The 18,511-nt window shown below is 39.7% G+C and overlaps 1 protein-coding gene across 1 annotated transcript; it reads left to right on the top strand.

Moving 5' to 3' along the window:
- Positions 1-4,253: 4,253 nt before the first annotated feature.
- Positions 4,254-18,176, top strand: LOC108677742. Its single transcript, XM_047884820.1, has 17 exons — positions 4,254-4,319; positions 5,461-5,571; positions 6,447-6,587; positions 6,912-7,041; positions 8,938-9,160; positions 10,416-10,504; positions 10,883-11,069; positions 12,029-12,208; positions 12,846-13,057; positions 13,321-13,474; positions 13,886-14,384; positions 14,847-15,072; positions 15,451-15,570; positions 16,174-16,312; positions 16,681-16,849; positions 17,146-17,333; positions 17,819-18,176. The coding sequence occupies exons 1-17, from the start codon at positions 4,284-4,286 to the stop codon at positions 17,934-17,936; spliced, it is 2,922 nt and encodes a 973-aa protein (XP_047740776.1). The 5' UTR covers positions 4,254-4,283; the 3' UTR covers positions 17,937-18,176.
- Positions 18,177-18,511: the final 335 nt, after the last annotated feature.

Genomic DNA, 18,511 nt, shown 5'->3' with positions numbered 1-18,511 from the left:
TCAAAAAATAACTAAAAAATCAATTCGTGTTTAACAAACAATAATGGACAAGATCAAGTGCATGACGATAAGCAGCAACGTCAACGTATAACGAAAGAATCAATAAAATGAGTTTTACAATCTTTGAGTTCTGCGATTAGAAGGATCTCCTCTGCTTTTATTTTGCTGTTCATTAGCGAACAAAAAATCTAATAGGTACTTCTTTTTAGTTCATCATCATTGCTGTAAAACATAACAGTTATTAGGTATTTATTACGTATTCCTCAACTTCAGAACCTAATACTTTCTTTGGTTTAACTTACCAACTATATGTATTTATTATATATTTCTCAACTTCAGAACCGAATACTTTCTCAAGTATCCAGCATACCATCCTCTTCCTTTCAAGTACTCCCTCTCTAATAATCACCTCTTCCTTTCAAGAACTCCTTCTCTAATAATCACCTCTTCGTGTCAAGTACTCGTCTCAAGCACCGGAATTGCCTGAAGAGTTTCTTGAACGCAAGCAACTTGTTTTAAATGGGATCCGTTTTAAATTTGTGAAAGCTGCATTGAGTCTAAATCTTGCTGGTATAAGCCGTTAAAATATTTCATTCTATAAAGTGGACAAGATTAATTAACCAACAACCCATCTGAAGATTAAATGTAGAAGATTAATTGGATGATTGATTCTTCTCTGCAAGTGAGCGCTGAGCAGTCAACCGCAAGCTGTAGGGTTCAAGGTCAGGGTCTGGGTCTGGCAATGCGAATACCGTTCGTGCTCAGCAACCCTGGACTCCAGACAGCCTAGCCCCATGCGTACCTATGTTTTCTGCACGAATCTTAGAAGAGAACCTAATCTCACAAGCAGGCAAAATAAATCTAAATAATCTTAATATTACAAAAATATAATATATACTTTCCAACTTATACTGCGAGCTTAATTGTTGGTAGTTATAACAAACATTGTCGATAATACAGGGCAATCGGACGAAGATCTAGGAAGAGATTATGGAAACTGTTCTCTCCTTAGCAACAACTGAAAACAACTGAACAACTGAAAACGTGAAATTTTATTTCATTTCCCATTCAAGAAGCACTAAATGGACTCAATTTTAGACTCAGCAATTACAGAAAACCTAATTTGACACAGTTTCTGCTTATAGATGAAAGCGAATGTTTATTGAAGCCGGTTACCACCTTGGCCTACCAATCCGGGATATAAATTGATATTTTTCATCCTGTGCGCTGCTTGGCCTTAACTTTTTCATAGTGTGACCCAATCTAACATTTCTACAATATATACAGCTTGTCCCTATTCTTGATGTACCTAAACATTAACATATATTGGTTGGTTAAAAACTATCCGAACGTCAGTGACGACTACTTCGCATTGCGTGTGTCGTCAGCCTATAATTATAAACCGATTATAATTATAAAATAATCGATTATGATATACTATCTATTCATAATCAGAATGTAAAGAAACCTCTCAAATAAGATCTTAGCAGCTTCGAAATATTTATACGGTAAGAAAACACTACAAATCGCTTATCATACAGGATTTAAAGGCCAGTAAAATTATACATATATTACTGGGCACTGGGCAGGGATTTATGTGTGATCAATGTAACTCTTTTACCTATACGTTAATCCTGGGGATTGTATAAATTATTCCACGAGTTTAATTAATTAACGCCAGAGCTGAAGCCGTCCCCATTGGCAGATACCGATGAACGTCAACTCTAAATTATGCGGTATTATATTTAAGAGAACGGACAAATTTGGACATGGGGACAGGATGTCAGTGAAGAGACTTTATGGTTCCTATGTTTTCTTTCTGAAGAAAAACCTTACAATCTATTCAATAGCGGCGCTGGGTAAACTATAATGCCCCCGAACCTTTGTCGATAAACTTTTTATCCTAGGAAATAAATTAACAAATTTGTTTAAATAAATGGTGATTAATAAAAAATTAAGCTGTGTATTTCCGAAAATCTGGATTATAATAAGTGGTAGTTTAAAATATAATTTATGTCCAATTCAGTCTAGCTTTGATGCACCCTTTACAAAATTAATGCGATCAAGTGCGATCAGATATACTCAGTATGAAACTAAATTAAATCCGTCATTTTTTGCATTTTAATTACCACGCTAATCGTGGTGAAATAAAAATGCATCATCCAATACTGAATACATTTTCAAATAAACGATTAGCATGCTAATCGTCGTAAAATTGGAGTGAAGAATCCAATACTGAATACATGCTACAAATTTCAACAATTAGACTAATATTTCGAAACCAATATAACGATGACGGCTTATTTAAACCCATAGTTGAACTATATATCTAATAGTTCAACCATGATTTAAACTCATTTCTTCATAATCGAGGATCCTGGCTATGCGTTTTGGTTTTCCTTAATTCCGCTAGACCGGAGTTTATATTGGAAAGTTTTAACTCCGCAAATTCTGTTGCACTGTTGCTGTACTGTTGTTGTCAACTTGCAATGTCATGGACTCATGGTTAATGAATTTTTAAGTGTTGGGGCTTCTGTGTTACTTAAATCCAGTCAATCACTATCCCCAAACACAAGTAGGTACTTGGGATTTTTAGTGTGGTGATACAGACAGCAAATGAAAACAATAATTAGGACTGGAAAATTACTAGCCTACTTCTTACTGAAACTTCGCAGCTCAATTTCACATTCTGAATTACTGAATTAGTTACCTAGTCAGTTAAATAAGAGATAATATTAATTCATCTGGCATGAATTTCCAGCACTAAAATAAAATGATGGGAAAGCTCTAATTATGGCTCATGAACATTACTTATAATAACTTATTGTTGTGATTACCTAAGTGCTGTGCTCTTTTGTCTTTTCCTTAGTATTTCAGATTGTCTCTGGTTGTTGGGTAAATATTTTAGGTATAACAGAAACATAACATTCATACTGGGGATGCTGATTTCATAATATCAATTAAAACTTGTATGAAGACTGTGATAGTCACCATTCACCAAGGTCCTACAATTTAGGTACTTATACTTTTCACTTTTCAGATTAGAATACACACAACAGAATAAGTTTCTGAGTATTCTTTCTGCTTCTGATAATAATTCTTTTTGCAGAATCCACACTCTATTGACTGCAACAAGAAGACCTTGAGCTGACAAGGTGAAGGAGAATTGAAACAAAATCTGCTGGGATGTGAGAGTCAAAACTACAAGATTAGTCATGGGATTCACATATTAATCACTCTGCATTTTTGAGAATCAACTCCTTGATTATTATACGACCAGATCAGTTTCCATAGGTAATTATTTTTGGTGTATATTTGTTATTTGGATGTACTGAAAATTCTTTGTTTTATTGTTGTACCTATATTAGAAAACTGATTTTTTTTACCATTTGTTACCTTGATCCTTCAAATCTGGTCTGCATTCTGGTTTGATTAAGCTATTTTGAATATTGGTCTTTTTGAAACTGCCTGGCTGCCCTGGCATCAGCCATCAGGAATGTGAAATCACAAATCACATGAAAATTCACATGGCATCATAATTCCTCATGAAAACATTTTAATCGCATCATTCAATCTTTTAAGGAATAATTAAGTTACTAATGATTATTGAATAGGGTACATATATTAAGAATTTGTTACCTTATCCATGGTCTTGTTTGACATGATTTTATTCCTGATTAACGGATAAACTTTGGTTCATAAATCAAGACTTTGGCTTCACTTTTCTAAACTCTGTAATAATTTAGAATCAAATCAATTCCTTTTGCGCAGCAGTATTATATAAATGTTTCCATGGCATTTATAGATAAACAAGATATATATAAATATTTTTATGATGCAAATTCTGAAACATTTTCTTTAGATGGCTATGACCTCTAGATTTTTAGAGGGCTATGACCTTCACAGGTCCAAGAAATGAGCCTGTTAAAAATTTGTAGAGATTGTTTAGAATATTTTAAATGTGCTCCCTAACTAAGTTGCCATCTCCAACAGAATTTCCTAGTCAAATCTTCGTTGTAATCAATTACTTTGATTCAGCAGATTATGTCAGCTAGCTTATGTTTTGCAGTTCATATAAGATGTACATACACATAATTATTATTGCTATATTGTTGTGACATTTTATACAATTCACAGTTGCACACAATTTTTATTATTTTTCTGTGACCAGCAAATTTTATTCAACCATTTAGGAATATATTAATTGTTGCTTGTGTGTATATATTTTTGTTTATTTTATTTCTATATCCACAGAGTATTTTCTCATTCTTGATAGCAAGGAAATGAGCACAAAGAAAAGTGACACCTGTAAGAGAGAGGTACAAGTGCCCTCCAAAGTTCCCTTGATTTGCTGTACTGGCTTGGGCTTGCTTTTATAGGATTTTTCAGCTGGCCTGATAAATACATTTCTCAGCACTTGAATATTGTCATTCTGTGGCTACTTGTCAAAAAGTATGTTTGGTATGCACTCTTTATTTGCAATTTTTTTTAGCTTGCCATCATCTCACTTGCAGCCACAATCCTGCATTGAAAAACTGCTGCCTGTTGTACTGATGAATTGCACTCAAAGTTTCAGTTACAAATTATAAGTAGACACTTAACATGAACTCACACCTTCAATTTGTGGATAAATTGTTCTTGCCTATTCTTTTCAGCTGTATCAATGTTGAAGTTATTCTTATTCAGCACCATATGTACAAGAAAGATCTTCAAATGCTCACTACTATCTAAAACTGCCTGCTGTTGGCTCAAAATCATCATCTTGCCTGCAGAGTCATCTTTAATTCTGATTCTGCTGGACATGCAAGGGTATTCCTTGCAGTTACTTATGTGCATTTCTATTAGGTACTTTCACAGATATTTGTTTGTTCATGCACTCAACGAGAAGAAAATTATAATCAATTCTGCTCTGTACCTAAGTAAAGAATTTTGAATCATTTTGAACAGTCATCATGCATGAAGTTTTAGAATTAGTATATTATTGATTAAAAAATATTTTTTTGATGTCTCAATTCATATAAGAAATTGTTTTGCATTAATTGATAATCGTATGCACCATGTCCTGAATGCTTGTTGCTGACCCATCCTCCACAACCCACAAAAAACATATACCGTACCTACCTACATTTTATTTTCAATTGCACTGAATTATTCATTTATTTTTATCATTAGTTTCTTCACTTGTATCATTTTGTTTATATTTTATACATACCCTGACAATACACCATATTATTGTACAAGTGATGATGTGAAGGTATTGCTCTGACTGAGACAACTCATTGTACTGCACAACTAATGCAGTGTTTGGTGTGTGTTAGTGTTGCTGTTGTTGCTCAGTGAGTGTCTCTGACTGAGACAACTTATTATACTGCTTAACTAATGCAGTGTTGGGTGTGAAAGTATTGCTCTGACTGAGACAACTCATTGTACTGCTTAACTAATGCAGTGTTTGGTGTGAAGGTATCGGTGAGCGGCATGTCATTCCTGCGCGGCTCCACCAACTATGTCTGGTGTACCACTTCCGTGCTGGGCAAGGGTGCCACCGGTGCTGTCTTCCAGGGCGTCAACAGAGTAAGCAGCATCAAATAAACCTCAATTATCAACAATAGTTCTTATGAAAAACTTTATACCATTGCTGAAGTTTGCAAATAATCATAGAAAAAACATTGTTTTGTACTCATTTATTCAAGTCTGCAGGGCAACTTGGATTACTCCTAAATTTCAGTCATTAGAAAGAATATCTTGCTTACAATCCTGAAATTTTAGTAATATATACCTAGGTACTGGTGTTATTTTCTGTGACTTATTCCTGATTTTCTGTCAAGTCAAAGGAGCAAGTGCTGCCGTTTCTATTTATGGTTACATAGAAAACCTTATGTCGCAATGAATTACAAAAGTAAACTGAAGTCTGTTATGTGATTGACAATTGAAATTATGTTAATCATACATGTAAGGTATAATTCCTGAAAAAATTTTGGGAAGTTTATTACACATAATATAATTCATGAGTTTTCACTGTACTATTAAAAACCATTACCTTTAACTGTACCATTTTCACATCCGTTTATAAATAATGATATTGAGGTGGCTTTGACCTCGTTTGTTCTAAACGCTATATATATAGTACCTTTACAATGTTTAATTGTGCAACGTGTTAATGTCACCTCTGTATCGCTTACATTTGTACTTGGTTTAATAAAAAATATTTAGCCTTTCAAACAGTGGCTATCACCTTTCTTCTTCTGGCCTTCATAATTGGTTTAATGAAAAACATGATGGGTGGCCTTTCAAACTGGTCCATTACCTTTCTTTCCTTTGGCGTTAATACTTTTTCATAAACAAAAACATGTTGTCTGGCTTTTTAAAATGCTAAGATCACGTGTATTTCTTACGGATTTGCAAAGTACACAAATATTGCAGTGGTTAACCTGTGTCATGTTTTCCAGCACACCGGCGAGGCAGTTGCGGTGAAGACGTTCAACCAAATGTCACACATGCGCCCCCCAGAGGTGCAGATGAGGGAGTTTGAGGTCCTCAAGAAAGTCAACCACCGCAACATCGTCAAGCTTCTGGCTATTGAGGAAGAGGTGAACATGGAGCAAATATTGTATATTGACATAAGTCTTGCAAGTTTTCATTCTATGACATGTGCATCTTTTTCACTATTATTTCTAATTTATCAAAAAAATTTAGGTTTCAAGTCTGTATATTATATTAGTATAAGTTGGAAGCAGCTGACTAGGTAAAAGTTAGCAGGTTTATGTATCTTTAGACTGAGGGTTTAGCCAGCTATTTTTTCACCAGTTTTTGATATTTTATAACCAGATTGTCAGGTATGAATAGCATTGACAATTAGTACTTATGTAGCCGTAAACATATTGTTAATGATTGAACACTTGTATGGGGAGCAGCAAGAGAGCCGCGGTAAGGTGATCGTCATGGAGCTGTGCACGGGAGGCTCGCTCTTCAACATCCTCGACGACCCTGAGAACAGCCACGGCCTGGAGGAGAACGAGTTCCTGCTGGTGTTGCATCATCTGGGTGAGTGTTGCTGCTGGTGTTGCACCATCTTGGTGAGTGTTCCTGCTGGTGTTGCATCATCTCGGTGAGTGTTGCTGCTGGTGTTGCACCATCTCGGTGAGTGTTGCAGCTGGTGTTGCACCATCTCGGTGAGTGTTGCTGCTGGTGTTGCACCATCTCGGTGAGTGTTGCTGCTGGTGTTGCATCATCTCGGTGAGTGTTGCTGCTGGTGTTGCATCATCTCGGTGAGTGTTGCTGCTGGTGTTGCACCATTTCGGTGAGTGTTGCTGCTGGTGTTGCACCATCTCGGTGAGTGTTGCTGCTGTATTACATCGGTTTGTTTTTCCTTCCGTAACCATTGAAAGGACGATGAGAATCCTCCAATAAAATTGTTAAAATCTTGAATTCCTGCAGCAAAGGATTTGTTGTCTATAATGCAATAAGATCTTAAGATATCATATTTCACTGAGTTAATGCAACATCAAGTTGAGGTTATCATGGACCCTCTAAAATAATACCAACCTATTGATAAAAATAAACTATATATTCAGTGTAAAAAAACTGAACTTGACTTTTGAGAATAATAAAAAAAAGAATAAAATAACAGTTTGTTAGTTAAAGTAAATAAAAAAACACAGTGTAAAAGACTGAACTTGCTTTTTGAGACTAATAAAAAGACTACCTAATAAAATAACAGTTTGTTAGTAAAAGTAAATAAAAAACACTGTGTAAAAGACTGAACTTGCTTTTTGAGAATAATAAAAAGACTAATAAATTAACAGTTTATTAGTAAAAATAAATAAAAAACACTGTGTAAAAGACTGAACTTGCCTTTTGAGAATAATAAAAAGACTACCTAATGAAATAACAGTCTGTTAGTAAAAATGAATAAAAAACACAGTAAGACTGAACTTGACTGATGAGAATAATAAAAAGACTACCTAATAAAATAACAGTTTGCTAGTAACAATAAATAAAAAACACTGTATAAAAGGCTGAACTTGCCTTTTGTGACTAATTGTAAGACTACCTAATACAATAACAGTTTGTTGGTTAAAATAAATAAAAAAAACACTGTAAAAGACTGAACTTGCCTTTTGAGAATAATAAAAAAGACTAATAAGATATCAGTTTGTTAGTAAAATAAATAGAAACTACAGTGTAAAAGACTTTTGTTTCAGCGGCAGGCATGAAGCACCTGCGCGACAACCACCTGGTACACCGCGACCTCAAGCCCGGCAACATCATGAAGTTCGTAGGACTGGACGGCTCCACCGTGTACAAGCTCACTGACTTCGGCGCTTGTCTCTTATACACATCTAGATGTGTATAAGAGACAGCATGCGCCCCCCAGAGGTGCAGATGNAAAACAAGGTGTAAAAGACTGAACTTGCTTTTTGAGACTAATAAAAAGACTACCTAATAAAATAACAGTTTGTTAGTAAAAGTAAATAAAAAACACTGTGTAAAAGACTGAACTTGCTTTTTGAGAATAATAAAAAGACTAATAAATTAACAGTTTATTAGTAAAAATAAATAAAAAACACTGTGTAAAAGACTGAACTTGCCTTTTGAGAATAATAAAAAGACTACCTAATGAAATAACAGTTTGTTAGTAAAAATGAATAAAAAACACAGTAAGACTGAACTTGACTGATGAGAATAATAAAAAGACTACCTAATAAAATAACAGTTTGCTAGTAACAATAAATAAAAAACACTGTATAAAAGGCTGAACTTGCCTTTTGTGACTAATTGTAAGACTACCTAATACAATAACAGTTTGTTGGTTAAAATAAATAAAAAAACACTGTAAAAGACTGAACTTACCTTTTGAGAATAATAAAAAAGACTAATAAGATATCAGTTTGTTAGTAAAATAAATAGAAACTACAGTGTAAAAGACTTTTGTTTCAGCGGCAGGCATGAAGCACCTGCGCGACAACCACCTGGTACACCGCGACCTCAAGCCCGGCAACATCATGAAGTTCGTGGGACTCGACGGCTCCACCGTGTACAAGCTCACTGACTTCGGCGCTGCTAGGGAGCTCGAGGACGACCAGCAGTTCATGTCTCTCTACGGCACAGAGGAATATTTGGTGAATTGCGTTCATGTCTCTACGGCACAGAGGAATATTTGGTGAATTGCGTTCATGTCTCTACGGCACAGAGGAATATTTGGTGAATTGCGTTCATGTCTCTACAGCATAGAGGAATATTTGGTGAATTGCGTTCATGTCTCTACAGCATAGAGGAATATTTGGTGAATTGCGTTCATGTCTCTACAGCATAGAGGAATATTTGGTGAATTGCGTTCATGTCTCTACAGCATAGAGGAATATTTGGTGAATTGCGTTCATGTCTCTACAGCATAGAGGAATATTTGGTGAATTGCGTTCATGTCTCTACAGCATAGAGGAATATTTGGTGAATTGCGTTCATGTCTCTACAGCATAGAGGAATATTTGGTGAATTGCGTTCATGTCTCTACAGCATAGAGGAATATTTGGTGAATTGCGTTCATGTCTCTACAGCATAGAGGAATATTTGGTGAATTGCGTTCATGTCTCTACAGCATAGAGGAATATTTGGTGAATTGCGTTCATGTCTCTACAGCATAGAGGAATATTTGGTGAATTGCGTTCATGTCTCTACAGCATAGAGGAATATTTGGTGAATTGCGTTCATGTCTCTACAGCATAGAGGAATATTTGGTGAATTGCGTTCATGTCTCTACAGCATAGAGGAATATTTGGTGAATTGCGTTCATGTCTCTACAGCATAGAGGAATATTTGGTGAATTGCGTTCATGTCTCTACAGCATAGAGGAATATTTGGTGAATTGCGTTCATGTCTCTACAGCATAGAGGAATATTTGGTGAATTGCGTTCATGTCTCTACAGCATAGAGGAATATTTGGTGAATTGCGTTCATGTCTCTACAGCATAGAGGAATATTTGGTGAATTGCGTTCATGTCTCTACAGCATAGAGGAATATTTGGTGAATTGCGTTCATGTCTCTACAGCATAGAGGAATATTTGGTGAATTGCGTTCATGTCTCTACAGCATAGAGGAATATTTGGTGAATTGCGTTCATGTCTCTACAGCATAGAGGAATATTTGGTGAATTGCGTTCATGTCTCTACAGCATAGAGGAATATTTGGTGAATTGCGTTCATGTCTCTACAGCATAGAGGAATATTTGGTGAATTGCGTTCATGTCTCTACAGCATAGAGGAATATTTGGTGAATTGCGTTCATGTCTCTACAGCATAGAGGAATATTTGGTGAATTGCGTTCATGTCTCTACAGCATAGAGGAATATTTGGTGAATTGCGTTCATGTCTCTACAGCATAGAGGAATATTTGGTGAATTGCGTTCATGTCTCTACAGCATAGAGGAATATTTGGTGAATNCCAGCAGTGTGTGCTGGTCGATAGGTGACGTGTTGCCAGTTGCCTGCACTGTGTGCTGGTCGATAGGTGACGTGTTGCCAGTTGCCTGCAGTGTGTGCTGGTCGATAGGTGACGTGTTGCCAGTTGACAGCAGTTTGTACTGGTAGATAGGTGACGTGTTACCAGTTGCTTTAGTCAGTGTCTCCTGAAGCTGACCTTGCACATTCCCTGCATTAAATGTTTTGCCACCGAAAGTTTGGTTTTGCCAGACTTAAAACCTTTTTTATGAATTCCTTGCTATAATACTCTGCCGATATAGGGAGGCAGAACTTTTGTTGCACAAAATTTCATTTGTTTTTGTTCATTTATGACATTAGGATGAACCACAAAATTCAATACAAATTACGCAAAATAATTCATAAACTGTGTTATTTGCCTAATTAATTGTATTTATTTGGTTGTCAGGCGTGACGTTGTTCCACGTGGCGACAGGTCTGCTGCCCTTCAGACCACACGGCGGGCGACGCAACAAGGAGACCATGTACAGGATCACCACTGAGAAAAAACCCGGGGTCATATCGGGGGTACAGACCTCAGAAAACGGACCTATTGACTGGAGCAGAGACCTGCCCAGCACTTGCCAGCTTAGCCTGTCAGAGACTGAGCTCTTCCTATACTCTTACTTGTACTTATAGTCTCCGTATACTCTTATACTTATACTTTCCCTATACTTACACTCTCCCTTTACTTTTGCTTATACTTATACTCTCCCTATACTTACACTCTCCCTATACTTACACTCTCCCTATACTTACACTCTCCCTTTACTCTTACTTATACTCTCCCTATACTCTTACTTATACTCTCCCTATACTCTTACTTATACTCTCCTATACTCTTACTTATACCCTCATTATACTCTTACTTATACCCTCATTATACTCTTACTTATACTTATACGCTCCCTATACTCTTACTTGTATTTACATATGTGTAAATTTAATAAGAATTTCCAGCATAAGAATAGGCCAGGAAAATTCAGATAAGGCCTTTTCTATACTCAATTCTATCCACTATACTTTCAAATTTAATAAAAATGTAGCTTGATAAATATTCCGAAAATTATAGTTTTTCAATAAAAATGTTTGAAATATATGAGCTCGCCGGTTCCGTTCTCGTGCAGTATGTCAATAAATATTATTTAATTCGGCAAATTATCACAAAACTAAAAGTAAAAGATCAAGGTGATTCAAGAAGCTTGTGACGTGACGTCTGTTTGTGCAAAGGCCTGGGAAAGCTAGTGACGTGACCTCTGTTTGTGCAGAGGACTGAGGAAGCTTGTGACGTGACCTCTGTTTGTGCAAAGGCCTGGGAAAGCTAGTGACGTGACCTCTGTTTGTGCAGAGGACTGAGGAAGCTTGTGACGTGACCTCTGTTTGTGCAGAGGACTGAGGAAGCTTGTGACGTGACCTCTGTTTGTGCAGAGGACTGAGGAAGCTAGTGACGTGACCTCTGTTTACTGTTTGTGCAGAGGACTGAAGAAGCTAGTGACGTGACCTCTGTTTGTGCAGAGGCCTGAGGAAGCTGGTGACGTGACCTCTGTTTGTGCAGAGGCCTGAGGAAGCTGGTGACGCCGCTGCTGGGCGGGCTGCTGGAGGTTGACCCTGAGCGCATGTGGAAGTTCGAGGTTTTTTTCAGCGAAGTGACGTCGTTGTTGGCACGCAAGCGCATCTACGTCTTCCATGTCAACAGAGTGCAGTCTCTTACCATTTACCTGCAGTCTGACCACAGGTCAGTCTCTTACCATCTACCTGCAGTCTGACCACAGGTCAGTCTCTGACCATCTACCTGCAGCCTGATCACAGGTCAGTCTCTGACCCTCTACCTGCAGCCTGACCACAGGTCAGTCTCTTACCATCTACCTGCAGCCTGACCACAGGTCAGTCTCTGACCATCTACCTGCAGCCTGACCACAGGTCAGTCTCTGACCATCTACCTGCAGCCTGCCCACAGGTCAGTCTCTGACAATCTACCTGCTGCCTGACCACAGGTCAGTCTCTGACCATCTACCTGCAGCCTGGTTTTACCCCGATTATTTAAGCATCGTGCATTGCTGTCGATTTAATAGGACTGATGGCATTTCAATAATTGTTTTCCACATAGCTCTCTCGTTGTGATCAAAATTTACAACTTTTGTTCTGGTTTGCAGTTACGATCGCCACAAGTACTGAGAATATGCAAGCCACAGAAATACGAGCAGCTGCAGTGGCTGATCAATAAGCATTAAGCAGGCCCGGTTGATGCTTATTGGATGTTGCTGTAGCATTATCACTAGCCTAGATGTAGCCATCACTACTAGGTGCATCCATAATCAATAGTCGTGTCAACTATTATTACGTATCTATTAACACAGACCCACACGTTTCAGATACGAGCAGCTGCAGTGGCTGATCAAGGACCAGTCTGAGGTGGCACCGGAGCACCAGCTCTTGCTGTACAACAACTCGACGTTCTCCAAGCTTTTGTATTGCCCAGACACAAGCCCCGCGTCCTCCTTCCCCACCACGACCCCCCACAAGCCCCTCATGCTCTTCTCGGCCCACGAGCAGGACATCGTACTCACGCTACCGAAGACTCCAAGTGAGCCGTCTTATTTTGGTGGTTTTCCTCGTGTTTTTCTATTCATTTTTAGCTTAAATTTCCCAGGCAGGCATGAAGTTTTCTAGCAGTTGACCCATACTTTTACTCCTTGTCCCTGCTAGGTTGGAAATTTCTTAGTTCCAATTAGTAATACCGCGTCGATGCTGGTTTGTAGTTCCTCAGCCGTTGAGCCATACCTCTACTCTTATTCTCAGCTAGGTTGTAAATTCCTCAGTTTCCTAAGTAATACTTGGTTGTTACAGGTCTGAAGTTCCCCAGCTTCCCCAACGTAGTGAGCGTGGACCAAGACGCTCTCACCGGCAAGAGCATCTGCAGCGTGGGGCACGCGGTGTGCAGGATGGTGGTACACCACGCGTCCTGCGTTGCCCTCATCCACGACGCCGTCGCCCTCTACAGGTTAATGGAGAAGCTTGTCTCTACTCTCACAGTTAATGTTGATGCACATGGTTTAACTCTCTGGGTTAATATTGAAGAATATATTTACCTCTGGGTTTGAAGGGAAGCTCGTCTATTCTCATTAGTAGAATGATGAAGGCCATAATTAATCTCTATGTGTAATGCTGAAGCTAACCTTTGCTCTCTAGATAAATTATGTGGAAAGAGTTCTGTTGTCCCTACAGTTTTTTACTTATGAACTCTACTTTTCGTATGCGCTGCTGTTAAATTACACATAACTTTAATTTTTATCGTAAATATTTAACGAATCACCGTTGAACATGCTATTTCTAACTAGTATTAATAGATTAATGATTTGTGTGACATGTTGCCGCATGAGTATCTTGTTGATGATAACTTCCTTCATAACAGGACTGTGCTGATGAGTGAAGCTAAGGAGATCGTATCAGAATGCGAACGCTTGAGGTCCTCCACGCAGTTAACTTCAGACAGCTTCACTCAGCTGGTTACTCACCACAGACGCTTCCTCACCACCTGTGTCATCGCTTGCCCTTCGAACCAACTGCAGCCATCCACTCCACCAGCTGAGATCACTGACGAAATGGAGAGTTTTGTACATTTAGGAGACGAGGCTATGGGAGAGGGACAGTCAAGACTAGGTGAAGCACAGTCAAGACTAAGCAATGCACAGTCAAGGCACAGCGATGCACTGTCAAGACAAGGCAATGCTCAGTCAAGACACGGCGATACGGAGTCAAGACACAGCGATGCGCAATCAAGACTCTCTAACGGGGACAGTGGCTCCGGCATCCGCATCACAAGAATAGAGAACGATTCCAAAGCGACGGTCACTGGACTCAGAGACGCCCTCGAGGACCTGGTCAACAACCTCGTTGAGGAAGACAAAAAGGTCCTTCATAGATCATATGTTGCAGATATTCCATTTATGTTCATTTTATCATCGCCACAGCATTGAGAGATGGAAAAACTCACACGAAGACTACGCCAGTCATATGTTGCCAATATTTATACAATATATTTTTATACTTTTAATTGCTTAGCTTTAGAAAGAATATAAAACTCCTACCGGGACTCCTACTTTTGTACTGAAATAACTCCTACTGTTGATTGTGTTCAGCTAGCTTCACTCTTTAAGCTAATATTTCTAACTCAGAAACAAAAATACTACTGCTCAAGCTTTATTCTATTTGTGTAAATAACCTCATCCTCATGACATAGTAATTCCATTCACTAAATCCTGTCTTTGATATGTTATTGATATTGATGTGTTAATAATATTGATATGTTAATGATGTTGGTATGTCTATGATATTGATATGTTAATAATATTGATACGTTACTGGTATTGTAGGTGCGAGTGTCCATGGAGAGCCTGGGTCGCCTGACCAGTCAGCTCAACAGTCGCCTGGTGGAGGGCGATCAGCTGGACCAGAGCTGGCAGCTGCAGCTCACCACCATCAACAGCTCCTGCAACATCACCACCACACCAGCATCGTCCCTCGCCAAGAGCAAGATCGGCGTAGCTGTGTCCCCCATCACCGCCCCCTCAGTGTCCCTCACCCCCGCCTCCATGCAAGGTACTCACCCCTCTCCTCCTGCCCTCACCCCCGCCTCCATGCAAGGTACTCACCCCTCTCCTCCTGCCCTTACCCCACCCTCCATACCAGGTAACACTACGCTATGACTTTTATTTCCCTATAGAGCTAAGGAAAGGGAATGAAGAAGGTCGATGTGGACGTTTTTCTCCGAGTCATTTGAAGACATAGTTTTCTGAGTAGGCCTCCATGTTGTACAAAATGGAAGACATGAAATAGCATTCCCTGGAAAAATAATTTACTAGAAATGCTTTGAATTTGAAAAAATGTAAGACGAGTAGGCTTCTTTACCTACTCCATTAAATTTATATAATCGAGCAAAGTTAATTATAACGTGTAACTCTAAATTATTTAATGCAGTGAACGGGTCAGGCGAGAGCGCCGTCGACGCGATGGCCAAGACGCCCGCCATAGCGGCCACTCTTGTGGGCAAACTGAAGGACTCGTGGCAGCATCTGCTGAGGGACAGAGCGGCCAGAGGTGAGGGACAGAGCGGCCAGAGGTGAGGGACAGAGCGGCCAGAGGTGAGGAACCGAGCGGCCAGAGGTGAGGAACAGAGCGGCCAGAGGTGAGGAACAGAGCGGCCAGAGGTGAGGAACAGAGCGGCCAGAGGTGAGGAACAGAGCGGCCAGAGGTGAGGGACAGAGCGGCCAGAGGTGAGGGACAGAGCGGCCAGAGGTGAGGAACCGAGCGGCCAGATGTGAGGAACAGAGCGGCCAGAGGTGACGGACAGAGCGGCCAGAGGTGAGTGACAGAGCGGCCAGAGGTGAGGGACAGAGCGGTCAGAGATGAGAAAAACGTGGTAAAATTGATGCTTGACCAGGTATTGTTCTTTTCTTTTGTATGTGTGTGTCTTTTTTTCAGTTAAAGCGTGCCTTGGCGTTGTATTTTTTTGTTTTGTGCTGGTTTTGGTGTGCGGATTTAGTTGTCATTTCGAGTAGCTAACCCAGGTATTTTTTCTTTCTTTTGTATGTGTGGGTATGTTTTTTTAGTTAATGCTTGCAAACAAACATTTGTTTGTTTTGTGCTTGTGTGGGGTGTGGATTTGTTGTCATTTCAAGTACCTTGTATTGTTTATTGCAGCGCTGACGTTCAACGACGAACAGTTCCACCTGCTGGAGAAGCTCAAGATGAAGGAGACGGCCAAGAGCTTGGAGTGTCTGCTGGGCTGCTGCGCCACCACCTTGCACACCTCCACTGACGGTCTCGCAGACTGGTGCAAGTAAGAGACTTGATACGTTATTTTATTCTTTATTTCTTCTTTATTTAATGACTGTTGCAGAACAATTAAGTACTTTTTCAAAGGTACAGTTGAGTACTTTTTAGCACATTTTCTCATTTATGGAAAAAATGCACTATTGTGCTCGCCATGTTCATCCGTCTGTCTGTCTGTCCGTCCGTCCGTCCGTGACTTCAAGTTTTCGTCGACGAGAAAATGCGCTCTCTGTCACTCACTGCAGTGAGTACTGAGTTATATTTTTTATAAGTGCAGTTAAGTACTTTTTAGTACTTTCTTGTACTGAAAGTTAGTTAATATAGGTACACTTTACATTAATGTATGATCATGTTGGCTATGTTTTGCGGCTGCAGAGTGGCTCAGGTGCAGAGGGTGCAGGTGGATATCGCTTTATCTGACCAGCGACGCCACACAGAACAACTGCAGATCCTGCAGGCTAAACTTGCAGCCACGCAGGACTCGTACCACACCCACGCCAACAGACTCCTCAACGCTCTGCAGGACTCGTCCATAGCTCTGCAGGTCAGTGGAGCTCCATTATTGCTGGCAAACAGACTCACGATTTTATGCGGGCCTGCATTGTTATTTTGGTTTGGTAAATCCTACTGATTTAGCTGATTTTGATGTTCGTGCCGTCCGTGTATGTAATCCTTCTATTTTCATCACATATTTATTCCATATTTATCTTCTAAATGGAAGGTTAGTGCACCCCGGATAAGTCAACAATTAGGATCTCGTGAAATTTTTTTACCCTATGTTGATCAGTAAAACAAAACCAACAATAAATCTCCATTGACAAAGTCCTTTTCAATTACCAGGGCCGACCAGCCCCGACCATCTCTACCCCCGCCGCTGCCGTCCCGACAAATTCAACCCCTGATGACCCCCAAGCTGGCCCCGACGACCCAGACGACGCTGGAGCCACCGCCCCCGGCTCGACCAAACCCAGACGGAAGCCCAGGACCCGCCGTAGTGTGTCGGGTCATCGCGCTGCTGTCGCTAGGAAGTACGCTTTGTGTTCTTATCTTCTCATTTCTTTTCTGAGTTTTTTTGCAATAGCATTTTCCTGCTTCCGTGTTTACATGCATTACAGTTTCTTGCATATTTATTGCCTGTTTTTATCGCTTTTTTTCTTCGGTGAGTATGACGTAAACTCAAATGCAATTTTCTCATACCGTGCATTTTGTAGCCCTAAAAGAAAATCACAGAAACTCTACCTTTTTAATAACTTTTGTTTAACTTATAAGTATTCCGTAAGGATAAATAATGATAGTTGAACACATCCTCGTTTTTTTAAGCTAAGACATCAGGCATGGTTACATAAATGTTACGTCTTTTTATTAACATCTGATTTACTATTATCTTACGGACTGATCGTTATTTCTCTAGGAAGTCCGCCATCAAATCATTCATGTATTGGTTTTTACGTAATTATTTATAACCATTATAGTATAGATTTATTTTCATATTATATAAGCAAAAATTTTGCAGTTTGGAGCGTGTGAACGAGAAGCAGGAGGCGACGCTGCGTCTGCTGGAGGAGGCCAGGACCCTGGCCAATCTGGTGCGTCAGACCGTCGTGTTCGGCCAGCAGCACCTGCAGCAGTGATGGTCAGCAGCACCTGCAGCAGTGATGGTCAGCAGCACCTGCAGCAGTGATGGTCAGCAGCACCTGCAGAAGTGATGGTCAGCAGCGACGTTAACCATGGAGCCAGATTCTCCTGTGAATTCACCGCCCGAGTTTTGGTTACGTTGCAGAATACTTTTTTGTATTCAAATGAATTATAACTAATTACTATTCTGGTGAAATAATTGATGTGTCATTTCTTAAGGAACTATTTCTACGGGTGACCCTAGAATTTTTTTTTTTTTTTTTTATATATAAAGGCCTCCCACATTCACCATTCCAACGAAAAAAAAAGGAATTGATTTTATTAATTAAAAACAGGGAATGGTTTCATGTCAATGATCAGGGCCCCGACCTTAACGCCTCTGATGGTGGCCTACACCGACTCCGAGGGTCACTGAGCTGTGACGCGAGCGAGGAGCGGGCCCACGTCGAACTTTTCTCTGACCGCTGACGAGCACACTCAGTAGAAAGACGTGTCAATAATAAAATCGCCGCGTCAGCAAAAACGAGACGAGAGAATGGGAGCAACGCACGTGCAAGGCAACAGAGCAAAC

This window comes from Hyalella azteca, unplaced genomic scaffold (genome assembly GCF_000764305.2).
Source record: "Hyalella azteca isolate HAZT.00-mixed unplaced genomic scaffold, Hazt_2.0.2 contig16248, whole genome shotgun sequence".
In the NCBI taxonomy this organism is placed as follows: Eukaryota; Metazoa; Arthropoda; class Malacostraca; order Amphipoda; family Hyalellidae; genus Hyalella; species Hyalella azteca.
This window is presented reverse-complemented; position numbering and strand designations above follow the sequence as displayed.